At 36.7% G+C, this 17184-nt stretch overlaps 1 protein-coding gene across 4 annotated transcripts; it reads right to left on the bottom strand.

Annotated features, from left to right (window-relative positions):
- Positions 1 to 5743: 5743 nt before the first annotated feature.
- On the bottom strand, positions 5744 to 15247 carry LOC140976573 (uncharacterized). 4 transcript variants are annotated; one of them, XM_073440810.1, is made up of 15 exons: positions 14545 to 15247; positions 14270 to 14404; positions 13486 to 13572; positions 13321 to 13392; positions 12802 to 12994; positions 11543 to 11661; positions 10873 to 11265; positions 10658 to 10792; positions 10375 to 10473; positions 8253 to 8408; positions 7764 to 7982; positions 6958 to 7121; positions 6676 to 6790; positions 6460 to 6540; positions 5744 to 6161 (listed from the first exon to the last, which is right to left on the bottom strand). In XM_073440810.1, exons 1-15 carry the CDS (start codon positions 14671 to 14673, stop codon positions 5967 to 5969), a joined length of 2292 nt encoding a protein of 763 aa, XP_073296911.1. In that variant the 5' UTR covers positions 14674 to 15247; the 3' UTR covers positions 5744 to 5966. The 4 variants fall into 4 exon arrangements, 3 of the variants coding, with proteins under 3 accessions (XP_073296911.1, XP_073296910.1, XP_073296912.1); XM_073440809.1 differs by having other exon boundaries at positions 5746 to 6161; positions 10389 to 10499; positions 14545 to 15242; XR_012175236.1 differs by lacking the exon at positions 5744 to 6161 and having other exon boundaries at positions 6676 to 6783; positions 10389 to 10499; positions 14545 to 15245.
- Between the last annotated feature and the right edge of the window lie 1937 nt (positions 15248 to 17184).

Below are 17184 nucleotides of genomic sequence, written 5' to 3'. Positions count from 1 at the left end.
ATAAATCAAAATCTTTTAGTGGATCCTACCCGTGGAGGTAGAAGGGGTGACGTAGAAGCAGTTGAAGTCTCCGAACATCCATAAACATATCTTGTGTATTTAACTGACTAACTGCTGTTTTAAAAATTTGGATCAGTTAGAGTATCCGTCAGTTCAGTTGTCACCATAATTGAACTGATGAATGCAAAAACTAATCTACATTTTTTCAGTTATTCAGTTTACATAAGTTAAAATGTTTTCTAATAACAATCTTTTTCACGAAGGATTACTTCGAGTTTCTTCCGCTTGGTTTTAAACCAAACTCGATTTAATTCATCGGTGTTAACATTCTTAGATCACGAGTTATTGCAGCTCATTGGAGAATATAGTGTTCGAAATGCTTTCAAAGGCAATAGCACACTCGATCCTTCAAATAGTAAAATCATTTTAAAATAACTTTAAGCATAAATAAATCCTTGAAAAATCATTTAAAAATAGCTTTGAGCATAAATAAATCATTTTAAAAATAGCTTTAATCATCATCATGAATCATTTATTATAAAATCATTTAAAAATCATAAAGCTTTCAATCATATATAATTTTGGGTGAAGTTTGATCCTTGAAAGTGACTAGCTTTTATCCTTTGGTCGACTGCAGTCTTAGCTCCACATGGTCCATAGGGGTGTGCACTAGGCTCCATCGTAGAAATACAATCGTCAGGGTCCCTTTGGGGCCTTTTTCTATAGACGAGATCTCTCTAGGGCCTTGGCCTGTAAACGGGATCCCTCTAGGGCCTTGGCCCGAATATGGGTTTCCAAGGCCCTCACGTCATCTCCACAAAATCATATATCATTATATCATATCTTTTGTCACAGTCAATTCACATTTCTCAAAATATTTTTCCTTTTCTTTTAAAATCATAAAATAACATAGCTTTCCAAAAATAACATTTTAAACAGTAAAAATTGCACAGCTTTTCCAAAAATCATAAAATTAAATATCATCATTTTAAATCTTATAATATCATTTTACAAGCATTATGATCCTTCGGGACGCTGCCAAGCGTTTTCGTATTTTCTTAAGTGTAAAATTACCGTTTTGCCCATGGACGTAAAAATTCTCGAATTTATCTTTTTCTCACTTTTAATGACATGTAATTATTCTAAATAATCATTTAAGCTTAATTATAATTTTTTCATAATTTTATGAAGCATAAAACTAGGATTTTCAATTAATTCTTTAATTAACGATAGAAGAATAATTACGCATTATGGGTTCTACCCATTAACCATTTGCTCTTCATAATGCTCAAACGCATTTTTTTTCGTGCACGATTAAATCTCGAATAAATCCAAAAATCAATATTTTGATCCTAAATTTTAAACATAGCATTTTTATTATTTATTTAACCCTTGTGAGCCATGAGCCACACCCGTGGACCCATGGTTCTAATTTTCCCTTATTAAATTCGAAATATGACCCATAATCGAACCACCCGAGCCAACTCCTAAAATACTCGAGCCAAACCCAAGCCAACCCACCTAGGCACCCTCTTGACCAAGCCCAGCCCATAGAACATAGCCCTAGCTCAAGCCCAAGCCCTGCAACCGAGCCACAGAATTCTGTACGTGCACCCTTCCTTACCCAAGTTTCCTAGTGACCCTAGGACTCCTCTAGCCCCTTAACTAGAGACCAACTCGGACCCTTACTGACCGTGGACCACGCTCAGCTTCGTCCCATACCAGCCCAAGCCCTCGAACCAGCCCCTAACCCAGGCTACTCCCCCTGCACTCAACCAGACCCAAGCTGCTACAACTCACGCTCAAAGACTCCTAGCGACACAAGAGCACTTCCAGTCGAGCCACCACCGAGCCCACCTAACCCTAATCAACCTTGGACCACGCCAGACCTAGCCCAGACCAGCCCAATCCCTAGGGGGGCGTGCGAGCCACCAGCAGCAACCTGTGCGCGCCTCCAAGTTGTTTCCCTACGTTACCCACATTTTGCTCGAGCCACAGCGCGCCCACTTGCACCAACCCCTATCCCGACCCCTACCCATCACCCTAGGACCCTGATGGACCACATAACCTACCCCTAGATGGAGCCGCAGCCCCCTGTACAGCAGCTGCTTGTGGAAGAGCTTGGGGAGAGTCCTAGCTTTCGTGGACTCTTCCCCAGCCTAAACCACGAGTCCTAGCCATGCTTGGACTCTTCCTAGGACCTAGCCACGACCCTTAGGACACAACCCCTAGCCTTGGTCGAGCCCCAAGACCCCATGCATATGAACCAAGCCTTGAATTATACATTCCACCAAACCCACTTTCCTTTGTTCTGAATTTTTTTCCTACGGTTCCAGCTTGGTATTTCCTTTAAATTTATCATGTCTTGTCCCTAATTAATTCGTATTTGATCATGTTTTGGCAGCATGTCTGTTGGTTTAAAAAACCGATTTTAAAACAAGCGTAAAATCGTTAAAACTTTGAAAATACGTACTGTAAAATAATCGAACACCTAAATTTTTTCACACATAAACAATTAAATCATGCATAATATGATTTGTATGATGTTTAAAAGAGTTTTGGAACATGCTTTTGTGTTTATAATGCTCGAATTTTCAATCGTCGGCGAGGAAGGACGAACAGGCGATGAAAGACACAAGCTTTTCTTCCTCCTATTTTTTGAAATTGTGGTGTGTGCTTTGAGGTGAATTCGGCTGATTGTAGGGTAAATTATGGTGTTTTTGAAAGCCTAGGATACTTATTTATAATTAATAACAAGCTAATGGGCTTTGGTTTTGAGCTTGCAAGCTCAAGGGTAATTGGACCTTCTTTAAATAATTAAATTGAGCTCAATAACACTCAATTAATTAAATAATAAAATTTTATAAAATTAATTTCCAAAAAATAATATTTTTGTTCTTTTAAAACTCCTTGTTTGCCCAAAACCGGCTTCCCGGGAAAAATAGGGTTCGACTCGTAAAATAATTTGAACTCCAACATTTTTAAGAAAATTATATCATTTTTAAATCATATTAGGAAGCCTTGCCATTAATTAATGAAAATATATATTCTTGTCTTGGTCGTCCCCGGTCTCCTTTCCCCCGCCTATTATCGAATATTCGGGTAAAATCTTTAATTTCATGCAATCATGTCATATAATCATTTAATCATGCAAGCTTACATTTAATCATATCATAAATATCACGCTTAGCATTTAAAAGCAATTACATAAAATAATTAAGCAATTAAAATAATTTTGCATGCATGTGGTTTACGTATGTTGGTTTTTCGGACGTTACACATTGTAAGATATTTTGATAATTCGTCATTTAGAGGTATATTTAGGACATGCATATTGATTTTGTTTTGTGAATTCATCATGTGCAGTGATATATCAATATTTAACCTATGGCGGTTGATAAAAACCTTAATTACCCAGACTTTGAATTGGTGTGACTAATTATGCTAGTGGGTTATAGTAGATGTGGGGTTATACTGATATTATCCTTGAAATTTTACTGGACAAGGTTGAATCACTTTTTATCGTTTCAACTAGGGGCTAAACAGCGATTAGGAAGTGGAGTTAATTTCAGAAAGTTACCGTTAGAGGTAAATGTACGGAGACGCTTAGAAACGGAGAAGCGATCATTGCTGGTTTTATTACTGTTATACCTTAGGCTTATTTAGGTTGTGACTTATTAACGTTTTGATCATTTTACTGTCACCGCATTTGCAATCTGTTTCTCGCACAATCGCATTATCTCTGCAAATCTCTCTGTGCTAAATTTCGTCCCAATCTTTCTTCCACAGATACTGATTGCTGATAATCAATTTGATCCATTGGGTATCCACAGTTAAATGGCTGCCAGCGGTGGTGTTCCACCCCCTGTGGCAACACTACCAACAATGCCTCTTGATGAAAATCTGTCACATATTGTTGCTACTACCCTAGAAGCAGTTCCTTTGGAGATTATTGCTCCAGGAAAACCTGGAAATGCATATGATGTGGATAATCTGCCTTTATATGAGGTTCCACAAGCGTTTCCTCCACCACCACCAAGACGCCGATCGAAACTTCAAGCAGGGTATGGACCAGATTTTACTCCTGCGAAGAAACCACATGTCTCTCCCTTCTCCACAAATGTCCTCGATCCGGATTTCTCTTCGGGAGATGACTCTCATGATGAGGATTTTGAGCTGGTTGTACGCCCGCGACCTGCTGTTGGCCCGAAGCCGTCCACTTCTACCTCTGGAGCACAGCCTGAGGACATTCCAGATCAACCACGAGAGGTTGATTTTTCTTCTGAGGATGAACAGTCCCTGGAAGACTTCCTAAATAGCCTAAAAGAAGCCAAAATCAGAAAAGAAGCAGTACAGGAGTATGATGATGAGCCTGATGAGGAAATGGCTCGAGAATTGCCCTACTTCAGCCTCCAGTCTCTCATCCACTTCACCTTTTGAGAATGAGGAAGATGTTGATGCAGAGTCCACTGATGCTTACTCTGAAACAGCCGTTGAAGAGATTGAAGATGCAGCTGATGTTGTCAGTGGTGTGCTGACAACACCTCTGGTACAGACTATGATTTAACTGCTGCTTTCTCCAATGCCTTCTATTCTGAGGATGTTGTGACCAGATGGTATCTGTATGCTCCCCTACTCAAAGAGGCCAGTGCGCGAATTTTTCTACAACCTCACATATGACATTGGAGATGTCAACTCTGTTCGGTTTGGAAGAGTGTTTGTGCGGGATGCCATCTATCAATTTTCTCCGAACTTTATCAATGAATATTATCGCATACTGTTGCTAAGGACGCTCCTCCTGTTGATATTGATGAGATCACTGCCGTATTGACTGGTGGTTCACCAAATTCCCAGTCCGCCCTCACCGCCTAGCTGCTGCCAATTTGACTTCTTTTTATTCGGTGTTGCACAAGACGACTATCAGAAATCGGACAACGTCGTCCAATACAACTATGGTGACTAGGCCGCAAGCTTTTCTTCCCGTTGATTTTGGATAGTTGGTGTTCAAGACTGCCTTGCAGTTTGCTGAAGGTGGATTGAAATCCACTTGCCTTACATTTCCATCACTGATCTATGAGATACTGGAATCACAGATATTCCTCAAAGAAGATGATGAGACCCTTTCTAATGTAAGTGAAACGCTAAAGATAGCTCATGCATTTTTCAAAGGCAACAGAAAACTGGATCTACCTTGGTCAGCGACTGATGTTGCTACTGGTGCTGGCAACACGGCGTCCACATCCACCTCCACTCTTGAAGGCTACGTCATGCTCCCTGCCTCTCATCTACAGGCACAAATTGACTTTGGGTTGCAACAGATTCAAAGAATTTTGATCGAAGAGTGTTCTTTTATTGGTTTTAAGCAACTTCGGTTTATGAATTTAGTTTTTAGTTTGGTTTATTTTGATGCATTTTAATTATTTGGAGTGTCAAAGACTAGTATTGTTTTGTGTAAACGATTTACATATTTTTCTAGTAATTTTTGCCATGAGACGTTGTACAAATATAAATACTTGTACATAATTTAAACATGTCTTTTATTTATTAAAATTATATTTGTGCATTTATAATTTACTCCCGCTGCATATGCGCTCGGGTTGACAACAATGTGCCACAACGCTAATAATCTGATGCACACAATATATTTATTTCTTGTACTTTTATGATCAACGTCGAACAAACTCGAACACGAAGTAGCTCACTTAACAATTTACGAGTCTAGACGGAAGTCAGCTCAAAAACAAGCATGCTCGATTCAATTCGACTCATTTGCATTTCATAACCTAAAGCGCGAATAAGTTCATATATTTGAGAAGCATACCACAAAATCTAGTTCCCATCATAGATACAACAAACAACCAATCAAGACAACCTACCCTAATATAGATCACAAACCACAATCTGTCTCCAAACACAAATGGCTTAGCGCACAAAAAACATACCAAAACTTCCTCATTATTCAGAATTTACACTTTCTTTAGGTATGTCAAATGTGGAAAAATAATGTCTGCATGCGATCCATAATATCTTGAAAATATTTTAACCAATCGATTCGCATTGTCCGCAGCACTTTCGTGGCCCATTGACAGTTGAATCGATACAAGTTTGATCAACTCGTTTGCAATAACTATATGGTCTTTACCATAAAGTTTTTCCAGGATCTGCCAGCCAAAAGATTCGTTAAAAGTCATTAAATGAACCAATTCCCGTTTGAAATAATCAATTGAATTCGTGGGACAATAACTATATGACAAAAAAATGTAATTTTCACATGATGTGAGATATAGAACAGACATAAAAAATGAATAAAATCATTTCAGGACAAGAAAATTGAAACTAGATGCCTTGGCATTATTCGCTTGCAAAATGTGAGTATATATTATTCTTTCCTGGAAAATGGCTAAATTCATATACAAAGCAAGTCTTAGTTTGAAATCGATGCTTAAACTGAAACGTTACCTCAATTGACGCCTGGCAATGGTCCAACGCAGCTTGCAAGTCTCCAGCCAAACAAAGTGCCTGTGCTATGTTGTCCTCCACCTGAAAATAACGATTGATTTAGTAGATGACTTGTGCAGCCTGATCTCTCTTTAAAAATGGAGCAAAAATTTCTCTAAAGACACATAAAAAGGGGAAAAATACATCAAGGGAACACCAGAACGTGAAACGAATTACCTCTGCAACTTTCTTGTTGAATGGATGGAGGAACGTTTTTAAAACATCAAAATATTTAATCGCATCCGTAATTGTCTTAATTGGTACTTCATTGCCTGTCATGGTATCCTGCAATCTATCCAGTGAAATGGATCAATCAAATTATAAGATTACATGTATTGGCATATGAAGTAGTGCATAGCAAAGATAANATAACAAATCTTTAGTTCATCATTCTAAAGGAATTTGTCGTAGACTATTCATTTAAAATTTCCTGCGCTGATAAAACTGAACAAGCAATACCTTCCGATATAAGTCTCAGCCTCTGAAATTGTTTTTTGCGAAGCTTGTATATCACGATAACTGCCACAGCTCAAACAATGGCCTGCCTCCAAGCAGCAGCCATTATCATTTTCCTTGCAAAATTGGAAAGCCACACTGCTGATATCTTCATCCTGCATATAACCCTGCAATAAACATAAACAAAATAAGAACCGTACACAAACAAAATAAGAACAGTTGAGGAGCAACAATTGGATGCTGAGCTGTTGTATAATTTAAAATATCAGTTTCATAGTTACCAACTATAGCTTTTGACACACCACCAATTGCTCGATTGTATAATTGCTCTAACAAAGAAGGTCACATGTTCAATTCTCATTAATTGTAAATTGGAGCGACTGTTGGAGTTATACATCTAACCATACTGTCCCATCTGATTGCCTATGTCGTACAACCACCTGTTTGGCATAACATTTCCAACTTCATCGATGACGGAGTTATCATCATTGAAAGGGAAGGTGATGCATTATGGCGAGGGCATTTCTACTTAATCAACTAAGCTAAGTACAAATGCGAGATGTTAGGTTTCAACAGCAAGTCTTTGTTTAAAGTAATTGGAATGGAGTGCACACACAAAACATGGAACCTTAAGTAAATGTTTCTACAACTTTAGATGGAGTTTTATGGGAGGTGCATAAAAAATGACTGATGATTTTGATGGAATTCTTAAATCTAAGCATTTAAAGGAGTCTGCCAGATATCGGGAACAACATGTTTAGCTAATGAAATTTATAAGCTTAAAATAACTTGAGTCCTAAAGCAAATACCTGCAAAGAGTTTGGCACTTTCAAGTGTCCGAGTTTCTCTTTCTCGTATTTGGTGACACTGCTGTCCAGAACTACTCCTAAACAAGTTGGCTCAACACATCGATAAGCATTAATGACAAGATCAGAGAGATTCACTCGAGCACAGCTTCTACATTGACAAATAAATGAGTATCGATCCTCCAAAACCTGATGCCGTTCAAAACAGTTCAACTGCCCAACCTGTCCAAAATTTTTTTGCTTGTGATGAAACTTTCATATCTTGGCTATAAATGCAGCAGGCTGTGTGCTGCAAATAAACCATTACTTCCCATCATAACAGCAACATTTTTCATATGGATCGATATAACTTCCAGAAATATGTTGGAACACGATCCATTTTTACAAATAGGCGACACCACAGAAGCCATGGCGGCCATTATGAAATCAAGTTGTATCATGTAAAAATTCTTAACTTTTAAGCATATAGAACAATGTTTGTTACAAAATAACCTGAGGGCCATAAGAGAGCTCCAGCTGGGATTCTGCAGTGACATGCTCAGTTGTTTGTATGAACAGAGTACGCGAAAGGAAATAAGCGTGAACATTTGGCTGGCAAGAATGATTAAAGAAACTCCCACCAGGATATACAGCTTGAGCCACTCTAACCTAGATAATGAGATTGGACAGGTTCAAGATGGTTACAAGTTTCAGTAATATATATCTCAACCAAATAAACAAAAAAATTTGAGGAAACAGCGATGTTTAACTACAAGATAGCTTTTGATTTACATGAATTTAATAACAGAAACCAACATTTGGCCCATTAAAGACTACTTATTGGTGTCAGTAGGTTTCAAGTTTTTCCAGTATCATACACACCCAAGGAAAAAGCAAATAATGTGGTGCTGAAATACATAAAAAATAAAGAAAGAAATCTATGGATATGAACCCTCCTTACCACTCTAAGGAAAGAAAATAAGAATAAAACATCATTATTTCAGTTAAGCCCAAGATACTGTAAAAAATAAATAAACATGGAAATATTTATGAGCAACGTTTTTAACGAATCACACTACCTCCCCCATGTTGATAAGGCTTTGATAGCAGCTAACTACTAGGAGAGTTGTACTGACCCGAATCTTTATTTTGAACGAAGTACAAATTAAGAAATAATTAAAGAGTTGTTAATTAAGTATTATTAAGAAATTGATAATTCGGGATCAAGTTGTTGGGATCCACCGAATTTAAAATGGACAACCCGATTTACTTCAGATTACATTATCCCGAGAAATGCAACTAGACAAATGAGATTCTGACACGTGGCAAATAATATTGATTCGGATTTTCTGAACTAGTCCGGATGCAGCCTATAAATGGAAGTTGATGTTTTTGTTTCCTACACAGCATCCTTCAGAGAGAGTTCTAGCCTTATACCTTAGTTTTCTAGTCAGTTTCTATGGCACTTTGGTGTTGGGAAATTTCGGAGCTAATGTCGAATCGAGAAGGGGTCGGTGAACTGAGATCGAGACATCATCAATGGGCTGACGACGGACGCAGGTATAATCCTAAAGCTTTTGGGAAGAACTTTGAAGCATGTTTGGTAATTCAGGATCTGATTTGATAGTGATTTTATATTGTTGGTATTGTCTAGGTTCAGAGCTTTCTGTCAGATTGTTTTAGTGAGGTACGTGATGTACTGACTGAGATATCCAAGTGTAGTATACACACCTATATGTTGCATATTTATCTGTTGCATGATACACGTTTTATTGCTTTGGCATATTATGCATGACATATCATGTTGAGCCTGATATCTTTTGAGATATACCTCGTTTGTTGGGGTCGCTCAGCCCTATTCTGTATTGTGGACGATGGGACATCGAGAGCTACAGTGTCCGACGGGACCCACGGGCTCTGATGACCTGGACATTGTAGGTCCACGTCTTGATGATGAGTGTGAGAGCCAAAACATGCCTAGGACAGATCAGATACTACACACAGGCGCCTCTAGACTGAGCATGAGATTCTTGACTTGATCCTTGATATCCGAACATATTGCATTTCGCATGCATCATATCAGTTTGTATACTCGTACATTCTTGTATTGGACGATTGTTGCTCACGTCCTTGTTTTCATCTTGAGCACCCCATTCCACGGGGCAGGTCTTATGTTGGACGGTTTGGATGACCAAGCCAATGGCTAGAGCAGTTGGGTTTTCGGTGGTGATCCAGTGGAAGTTTTATGTGGTTTATCGTTTTCTCGTTCAGAATTATGTTTTCGATATGGTTGTATTAATGTTTAAGACTGCTGTTATTGTTCTGTTTTCGTTTGGTTTGTAAGATGATTAAGTTATTTGGTTTCCGCTGTTTAATTGTTGTTATTAAGTTTTAATTTTGCATGCTTATTAGTCTGTTTAGTAGTGGCTCGGGTAAGAGCGCTACAAGAGCGATCATATGATTGCTATGAAGTCTATTATTTTTATCGGCTTATGATTTATCGTCCTAAATTAGTTCTTTGAGTGGTAACACAATTCTAGCTTTTCCTCTCATGTCATCACTCATGAATAAAATGAAAAGATTGGCTGTTATTTATATACCGTAAAAAATAGTTCGAAAAGAATTAGACATTTACATTGCAGTGAATACCTGCTCCACAGACATTGTTCCTTGATAATCTGGAGGCTGATTGGCATCTGAATATTTCATGCGGACAATTGCCATGGAATTGACCCTAATTTGAGATAGAAGCATGATAATCTGTATTGAGGAAGACACAAATGTATGGAAAAAGTAAAACAAATCAATAAAGTGCTATATAAAATTTTTGATAAAAGATGGGCATGTGTAGAGATATGAAGCTACATAAAAATACAGCATGGTGAACCTCTAATCAATTTTCAAGCAATGTGATTTACCTCTGAAATTATGACCGAATTAAAGGGAAGTTTGGAGGCATAAAATTTCTGAAGACAGCAGAACAGGATAATAGCATATACATGCAACTCCAACTTGCTTTCATTCGATAATTGCGCATAATTCTGACAAAGATCCTGGCATTTAGCAAGGCTATTAGCTTGAAGCTAAATGGATAGCAGGACACAAACAAAAGAAAAACAATGTAGACACTTACCATAATCGCATATATGTTAGGATGAGCACCATCATAACTCTGCTGTTGTATATGCTTCACAAGGACACGGCCAGCTAAAACTACATCAGATGGCAAAACTGCAGGCCAGTGCACACCTTGACACTCGTGCTCGTGTTCAGCAGCATGGTCGAGTTCGGAACTGGTAATCGAAGGTGAAGTCACGTTTCTAACATAGTCTTCAAGATCATCTATTAAGTTTCTTTGAAATTCATATTGTTTCTTATGTTCAGAAGAACCACATCCTCCAGCTAGCATTTGACATTTTGTAGAGCAGTAAAATGGTATTGAACATGACATGCAGGACACTGCATCTGCTGGCAGTTCATTGAAACAGTGATGACAATGGGTCTCGCGACAATGCTTCAAAATAATCTGCACATCATTTCTTCAGGTGAGAAAGGATCAGTGCCACATATTTAAGTTAAAAGGAGTCTTTGTTTATCATAGTTGTCCATTTTTTTTTCTAAATAAAATTCTTAAGTCTGGCATAAGTCAATGGATGGAATAAAACCAAGATATTAACTTAGCGGACAAGATTGCAAAATGTATACTGCATGAGGTAACCAATTTAAGAAATAGATACGTAGTATGACTTTTTCAAACTACTAGAAGCACTTCACTTTGGGGAAAAAGAGATTTTAACACATACAGCGGCATAAGGATCTTCCTTGTGAATTAACGAGGCTTGAGGAACATCAGTATAAGAAGTCATTCCCCTTCCCTTAGTTGGAGTAAAGATACATTGGAGTTCCACTTGCAGTGGCTCATCTGTCACATAAGGCCTACAGTATAAGAAATTAAAGAAGTAAAACCTATATGTTACACAAAGCAATGTGTCAATAAAGCAATAAACATACACATGTGCAACAACAGCCAACAGTCTAAGAGATGCGTTCAGCAAATATTATGCTATATACTAAATAGTTTGAACCACACAGCTTGTTCATAATTGCTAAAACACAGAAGCACCAATAGAACAGATGGAAGATGAACAGTTCTGACTCCAATAGTCAATTTAACCACAAGAGAGTATGCAAACAAACAAATCCATGGTTCATACAAGTATATCTATTAGCAATTAATTAGCAAAACAAGAAAAATCTAAATGAGCAAAGTCCGATATGCCAATTTATAGTAATAAGGAAGCAGTTTTCTTGGTTTGAATCTGAAATTTTTATCTTTAGCACTGAAAGGATTAGCTCTTTTTTAAATCCAATCATCATCATCATAACACATTCCCGCTAGTTGCGGATCGGCTACATGGATATTAATTTTCCAAACTACCAAGATTTAAGATATCCTCCTTGCTCACTTTTATCCAAGTTTTCAATGATATACCTATCTTCTAATCCTTCCATTAACATGTCAATCTAAGATATGTCGCATTGAGGCCGTGTTTGATCTACTCTTCACATGACAAACCAGGTCAAACATTTCTCTCTGATCTTGTCCTCTATGGGGCCACACCTAAATATATCATAATCCTTTCATTCATAATTCTATCCTTGCGTGTTTTGCCATGTATTTATCTTAACATACGCATCTATGCTACCATCATCTTATGCATATGTAATCCTGTAGTGGCCCAACACTCTGAGCCATAAATTATAGTTGGTCGATTTACAAGATTATATTGAACTTTATCCAAAGAAAGCTTTAGCAAGAAGCTCAGATTTGTGTCACAGAGTAGGAAAAAAAGTCAGAAAGATGTATATACCAAAACGCATAGCAGTAAATAACTTCAACAATAAATATCTAAAACAACAGTTTCGGTGATACAAATGATTGCTACGAACAATTAACATACAATTGCAGAGTATAAACAACAAACTGATAGAATGTGAGAGGTACTTATCTGAAACACGTTTCTTAGATAAAAGAGATCCAGATAAGATGGTGCTACAAAACCTTGAGTAATATCATATGGCTCCTCCAGTAGACTGCTTCTTTGCCCAGAATGACCCAACATAATTTTTAGCTCACCCTGTATCTGTCTTTTTCCACTCAAGGATGTCTCCGTCTTCAATGAAATCTTCAAGTCATTGATTGCATCTTCATGGTTCCCTAACGAAGCGTTTGCCTTAGCTCTCCTATACCATGCCTAAATTAGAATATGCGCAGAGAATTCTTATGAGGATTTAATGAAATAAAAGAAATTTAAAAGAAAAACATGATTTGTCCTCCACCTGAGAGAGTCAAGTGTGTTTTGAACAGCAGTTTCTCTAAAAAGATAAGAAATGCAGAAAGCAAAACAAACTTGATAATAAAAAAGCTACACACAAGGTGATTGGAAGCCCATGTTTCATGAAGAACCACTAATCTTATTTCTTATGGGAAAAATAGTACCACTATCATTCCCATCAAATTCTGAATACATTTAGTCGCAGTGAGACAGAAGATGAATAGAAACGGGAACAAACATTTCACCTTTGCATAAGCAGGGGATATTTCAAGCGCCCTACTGCAATCTCGCAAACTTTCCAAAGAAAATCCCAATTTCTGAAGATAAATGAAAAGGAAAAATCAGAATAAAAAATAAGTGAGTTGAAGCATGTGTCTCAAAACTGATCATGTTATGAAACTAAAACTTACATGCAGCGAAGAAGCACGATTCACATAAAGTGTTGCCACGAGATTTTTCTCCCCGTCATCCACATCTGTTGGCGCAATGTGCAGTGCCTATTTATCCATTTAAAGGAATATTATTGCGCTCCAAAGTTGAAGACCGTTTATTCTCAGTATAAAGAATACAGCATTTCTTATCAGGTTCAACAGAGGCAGGTTAAAATATCTATCTATGACCCGCATTCCAAATATGACAAACTCCTAAAAAGAGATTCTCCTTTCACTCTTACTCTAATATTCAGTGCATGAATGCAAACATGCATTGTCAAATATAGGGCTTACAGAGGTCTACTTATTCCTTATCGAGTTTAAAAGATATTGATAATTGATCAGAAGGTAGTAAACAAGAAATTTTCAACAAGAGCTATCATATGCACTTTTCCCTTCAACAGGAAAAAACTGCACATTTAATTAGGTTACCTTCGGATGTAATGATATTGAATTGAAGAAAGAATTCCAAACTTATATTTCAAATTAAACTAATATCGCATTTGTAATCCATTACTATTACTATTCCAGTTTTGAAGCACTTGCAAAGATTCAAGACAATATTTGGAAGCACTTTAAAAAATGCAATCTCTCTTCAAAATAAAACCGAACACATACCAAATTTTCCTTTCCCGAAACTGTAAATTTCAACTTCAACTCCCCCATACATTTTAAGATAAAAGATCATAGCTTGTCTCCCTCCTCTCTAGTTACTGAGAAACTTAGTAAAAAAACACCACAATGGGTTGTTAAATTATGCTACCTGAGAGTAGAAACGCAAAGCATTGGAGAAATCCCCATTCGAAAAGCATACGTTGCCATTTGCCTTGGCTTCCAACGCAGCTTCCTTATTCTTGCCGCACAGCGCCATTTCCGGGTCCGTCAAATCTCTGACCAGCTGAAGATATCCAACCCAAAAACAGGGGAAAAAAAGCTCATATAAACCGTCGTTCCGCATCATTCCCCACTAACATAAAGCAAGCCGAGCCCAAACCAAAATCTATGACAGAGACAAAGATTCAATATTTTCAGCAGTACCTGGTGAAATAGGGGCAAATTTTGGTAGAAATCAAGAAGGGAAGAGCATGTGGAATGGAGGGAATTCGGTGCGCTTTCTGCGATTTTGTGCCTCAGCGTTTCTGGGATTGCGAATTTCAGCTTCTCCATACTCGGAAGATGGTGGCGCCTTGCTACTTACTGAGAAGAGTGACAATAAATTGATTTTCTAGCCATAGGACAAAATCAGTAAAATATTACAATTTCCCCCTCAATTTCTTCATGTATCTCAGTTCGTGTCTAATTCCAAAATCAGATTTTTATGGCTTGGTTTGTGTTCCGTTAGTGGTATGCTACCTATTCGGGGTCAAAAGATTTTGACAATTAAAATGATGGAAGGAATCCTTCATTTGTGCAACTAACCTTGTTCATCCACACAAGGAAAAAGAAGGTAATGTGCCAGAAAATCTTGGACCTTATATTCTAACGTTAAAACATGTTTAAAGGTCAGTATTTTCTTCAAGTTCAAATCTCCAAGCTCGTGACCATGAGAACAAAAGCAAACGAATTCAATCCAGAGATCCGCCACCTCTAAGACCTAATGTTCAACCAATGTCATCATAGCAATAAAGTGCTCACTCAGTTCAAATCTTCAGGCTCGTCACCATGAATGACACAGAGCTCACTCAGTAATTCTTTGTTCTTAGTTTGTCATCTTTAGGCGTTCGAAGTTTAGGCAATCCAAAATGGAGTAAATCATAGGAAATGTTAAGCCAAAACATACCATGCTTGTAATGGCCTGCACGAGATTATGTTTGATATTTGGTTTTAATTCAATGAATTTACTTATTTTTTGCTTCTAATTATTGAATAATAAATGTTTATTGAATAATTTGACCAATTATTTACATATTTGTTGTTCGATCTCGAACTGAAAGGCTAAAGATTAAAGTTTTGCATGATCATATCAATAAACACATGATTAACCAACTAAAAATAGTATTGTGGTGAAAACTGAAATTTCATGAATCTTAATAAGCTTTTATTTAATTAATTAAAATAAAAATATCTGGACTCTTAAATAAAAATAGATTTATTGATTCTAGAAATATATGTTAATAAATAACTTAATGAATTTCAGTGTAATTACACAAAAATTTGAATAGGTTATTGAATTAGAACACGTGTCACATAGTTGAGTTAGTGTGTTTTGGCCATTTTTCTTTAATTTGATTTATTCCTCGACTAAATCCATGTGGTCCAATTCGAGTTGTTAGTTTTATTAGTAGTTTAGTTTAATTTTAATTTATCTTAATAATCTCAATCACCCACTTAAATTGAATCATCTAAATTAAGTTAAATAATAATATCCTAGTAATTAATTATTGGTATATGTTGGAACGAATCGAACTCTAAATTCGGTTTATTACAATTTAACTTAATGTGCTTGTTTCTCTCAATTGATTTCTACGGTCAATAGTCTAACCAATACTATATTGTGGTTATTATATTGAGAGGTGCATATATTATCATTAACAAATTTGACGGTATGAATAATTACAAGACATAATCTTGAGCATGATTATAGTATACTTTATTGTTTTTCATTTTTCAATTTTGGAGTTAACATAACATTTTACGTACTTTTTCAATACATATATATGTAACGTTCTAGATTCGACGAATGTCTCAACTGTATTAAGACGAGTCTTTCTAGTGTGTCTATGTTTTCACTCACACGTAACCTAGAAAACTTTCCAAGAAATCACTCATCCCAGAATTGTCCCAAGTCAAAACATACTTAATTTTGGATTTATTAAGTGAAGAGCTCCAAAAAATCACTCATCTCAGAATTATCCCAAGTCATTCATTGGTGGAGTTTCCATCATTCAGGTATTAACTACATATATTTTAGACCATGTACCACCCTTGGAATTTCGGACCATATACCATCCTAGGATCTTTGGCTCAAGGGTGTCATATATTTAATTGTGACACCGTGTTCATACGTAGGACAATCTACCTTATGTAAACATTTTCTTAACAACCATGTAACTCTTGATAAAAATCCATAAACATCTTAGTAATTACCTAAAGCTAGTTTAAAATATAGGGAAATAGCATAAAACATAAATGGGTTTAAAAAATTCAACAACATTTTCTCGTAAATAGAACCTGTCCGAAAATAAAATCAAGCAGAAATTAAATAGACTTCGATATAACGTAATATTCAAACTCGAGAAATTACCATACATATATATGGTACAAGCCATATTGTACTTGAGGTATTTTTCAAATCCAAACCAAAGTCCAAATACCTCATTTCGACATAGAAACATATATTAAACAGATATTTGTTACGAAACTCCTTTTCTAATTCAAACCTATGTTTTTATTACTCATTAGCACACATATATAAACATAAGAGGAAGCTATTTCGCCATTTTCAGGTTCTTGTGTGGTGAGGCACACTGCAAACATCCACTGGAAAAACTAACCTCTTATTCATTCTTAGTACTTGATCCTACAACACATGGTCTATGTGAGTTTAAAACTTAGCTAGTGGGAGGATTTCGTAATAACAATAAGCATAGAAATGATCATACTTATCAATATAGCGATGAAACGTGATTTGAAGGACATAAATCAATAGTTATAAGGATACTCCCGTTATATGGCGTT

Source organism: Primulina huaijiensis, chromosome 5, assembly GCF_012295235.1.
Source record: "Primulina huaijiensis isolate GDHJ02 chromosome 5, ASM1229523v2, whole genome shotgun sequence".
NCBI classification, from domain to species: Eukaryota; Viridiplantae; Streptophyta; class Magnoliopsida; order Lamiales; family Gesneriaceae; genus Primulina; species Primulina huaijiensis.
This window is presented reverse-complemented; position numbering and strand designations above follow the sequence as displayed.

Excerpts from the sequence above, each read along its gene's own strand:
- LOC140976573 (XM_073440809.1), bottom strand. The coding sequence starts at position 14,673 with ATGGAGAAGCTGAAATTCGCAATCCCAGAAACGCTGAGGCACAAAATC. Across the intron at positions 13,573-14,269 it reads CTTTGCGTTTCTACTCTCAG|GCACTGCACATTGCGCCAAC; the intron begins GTAGCATAATTT and ends ATGGATAAATAG. Across the intron at positions 7,122-7,763 it reads AAGTGCCAAACTCTTTGCAG|GGTTATATGCAGGATGAAGA; the intron begins GTATTTGCTTTA and ends TGTTTATTGCAG.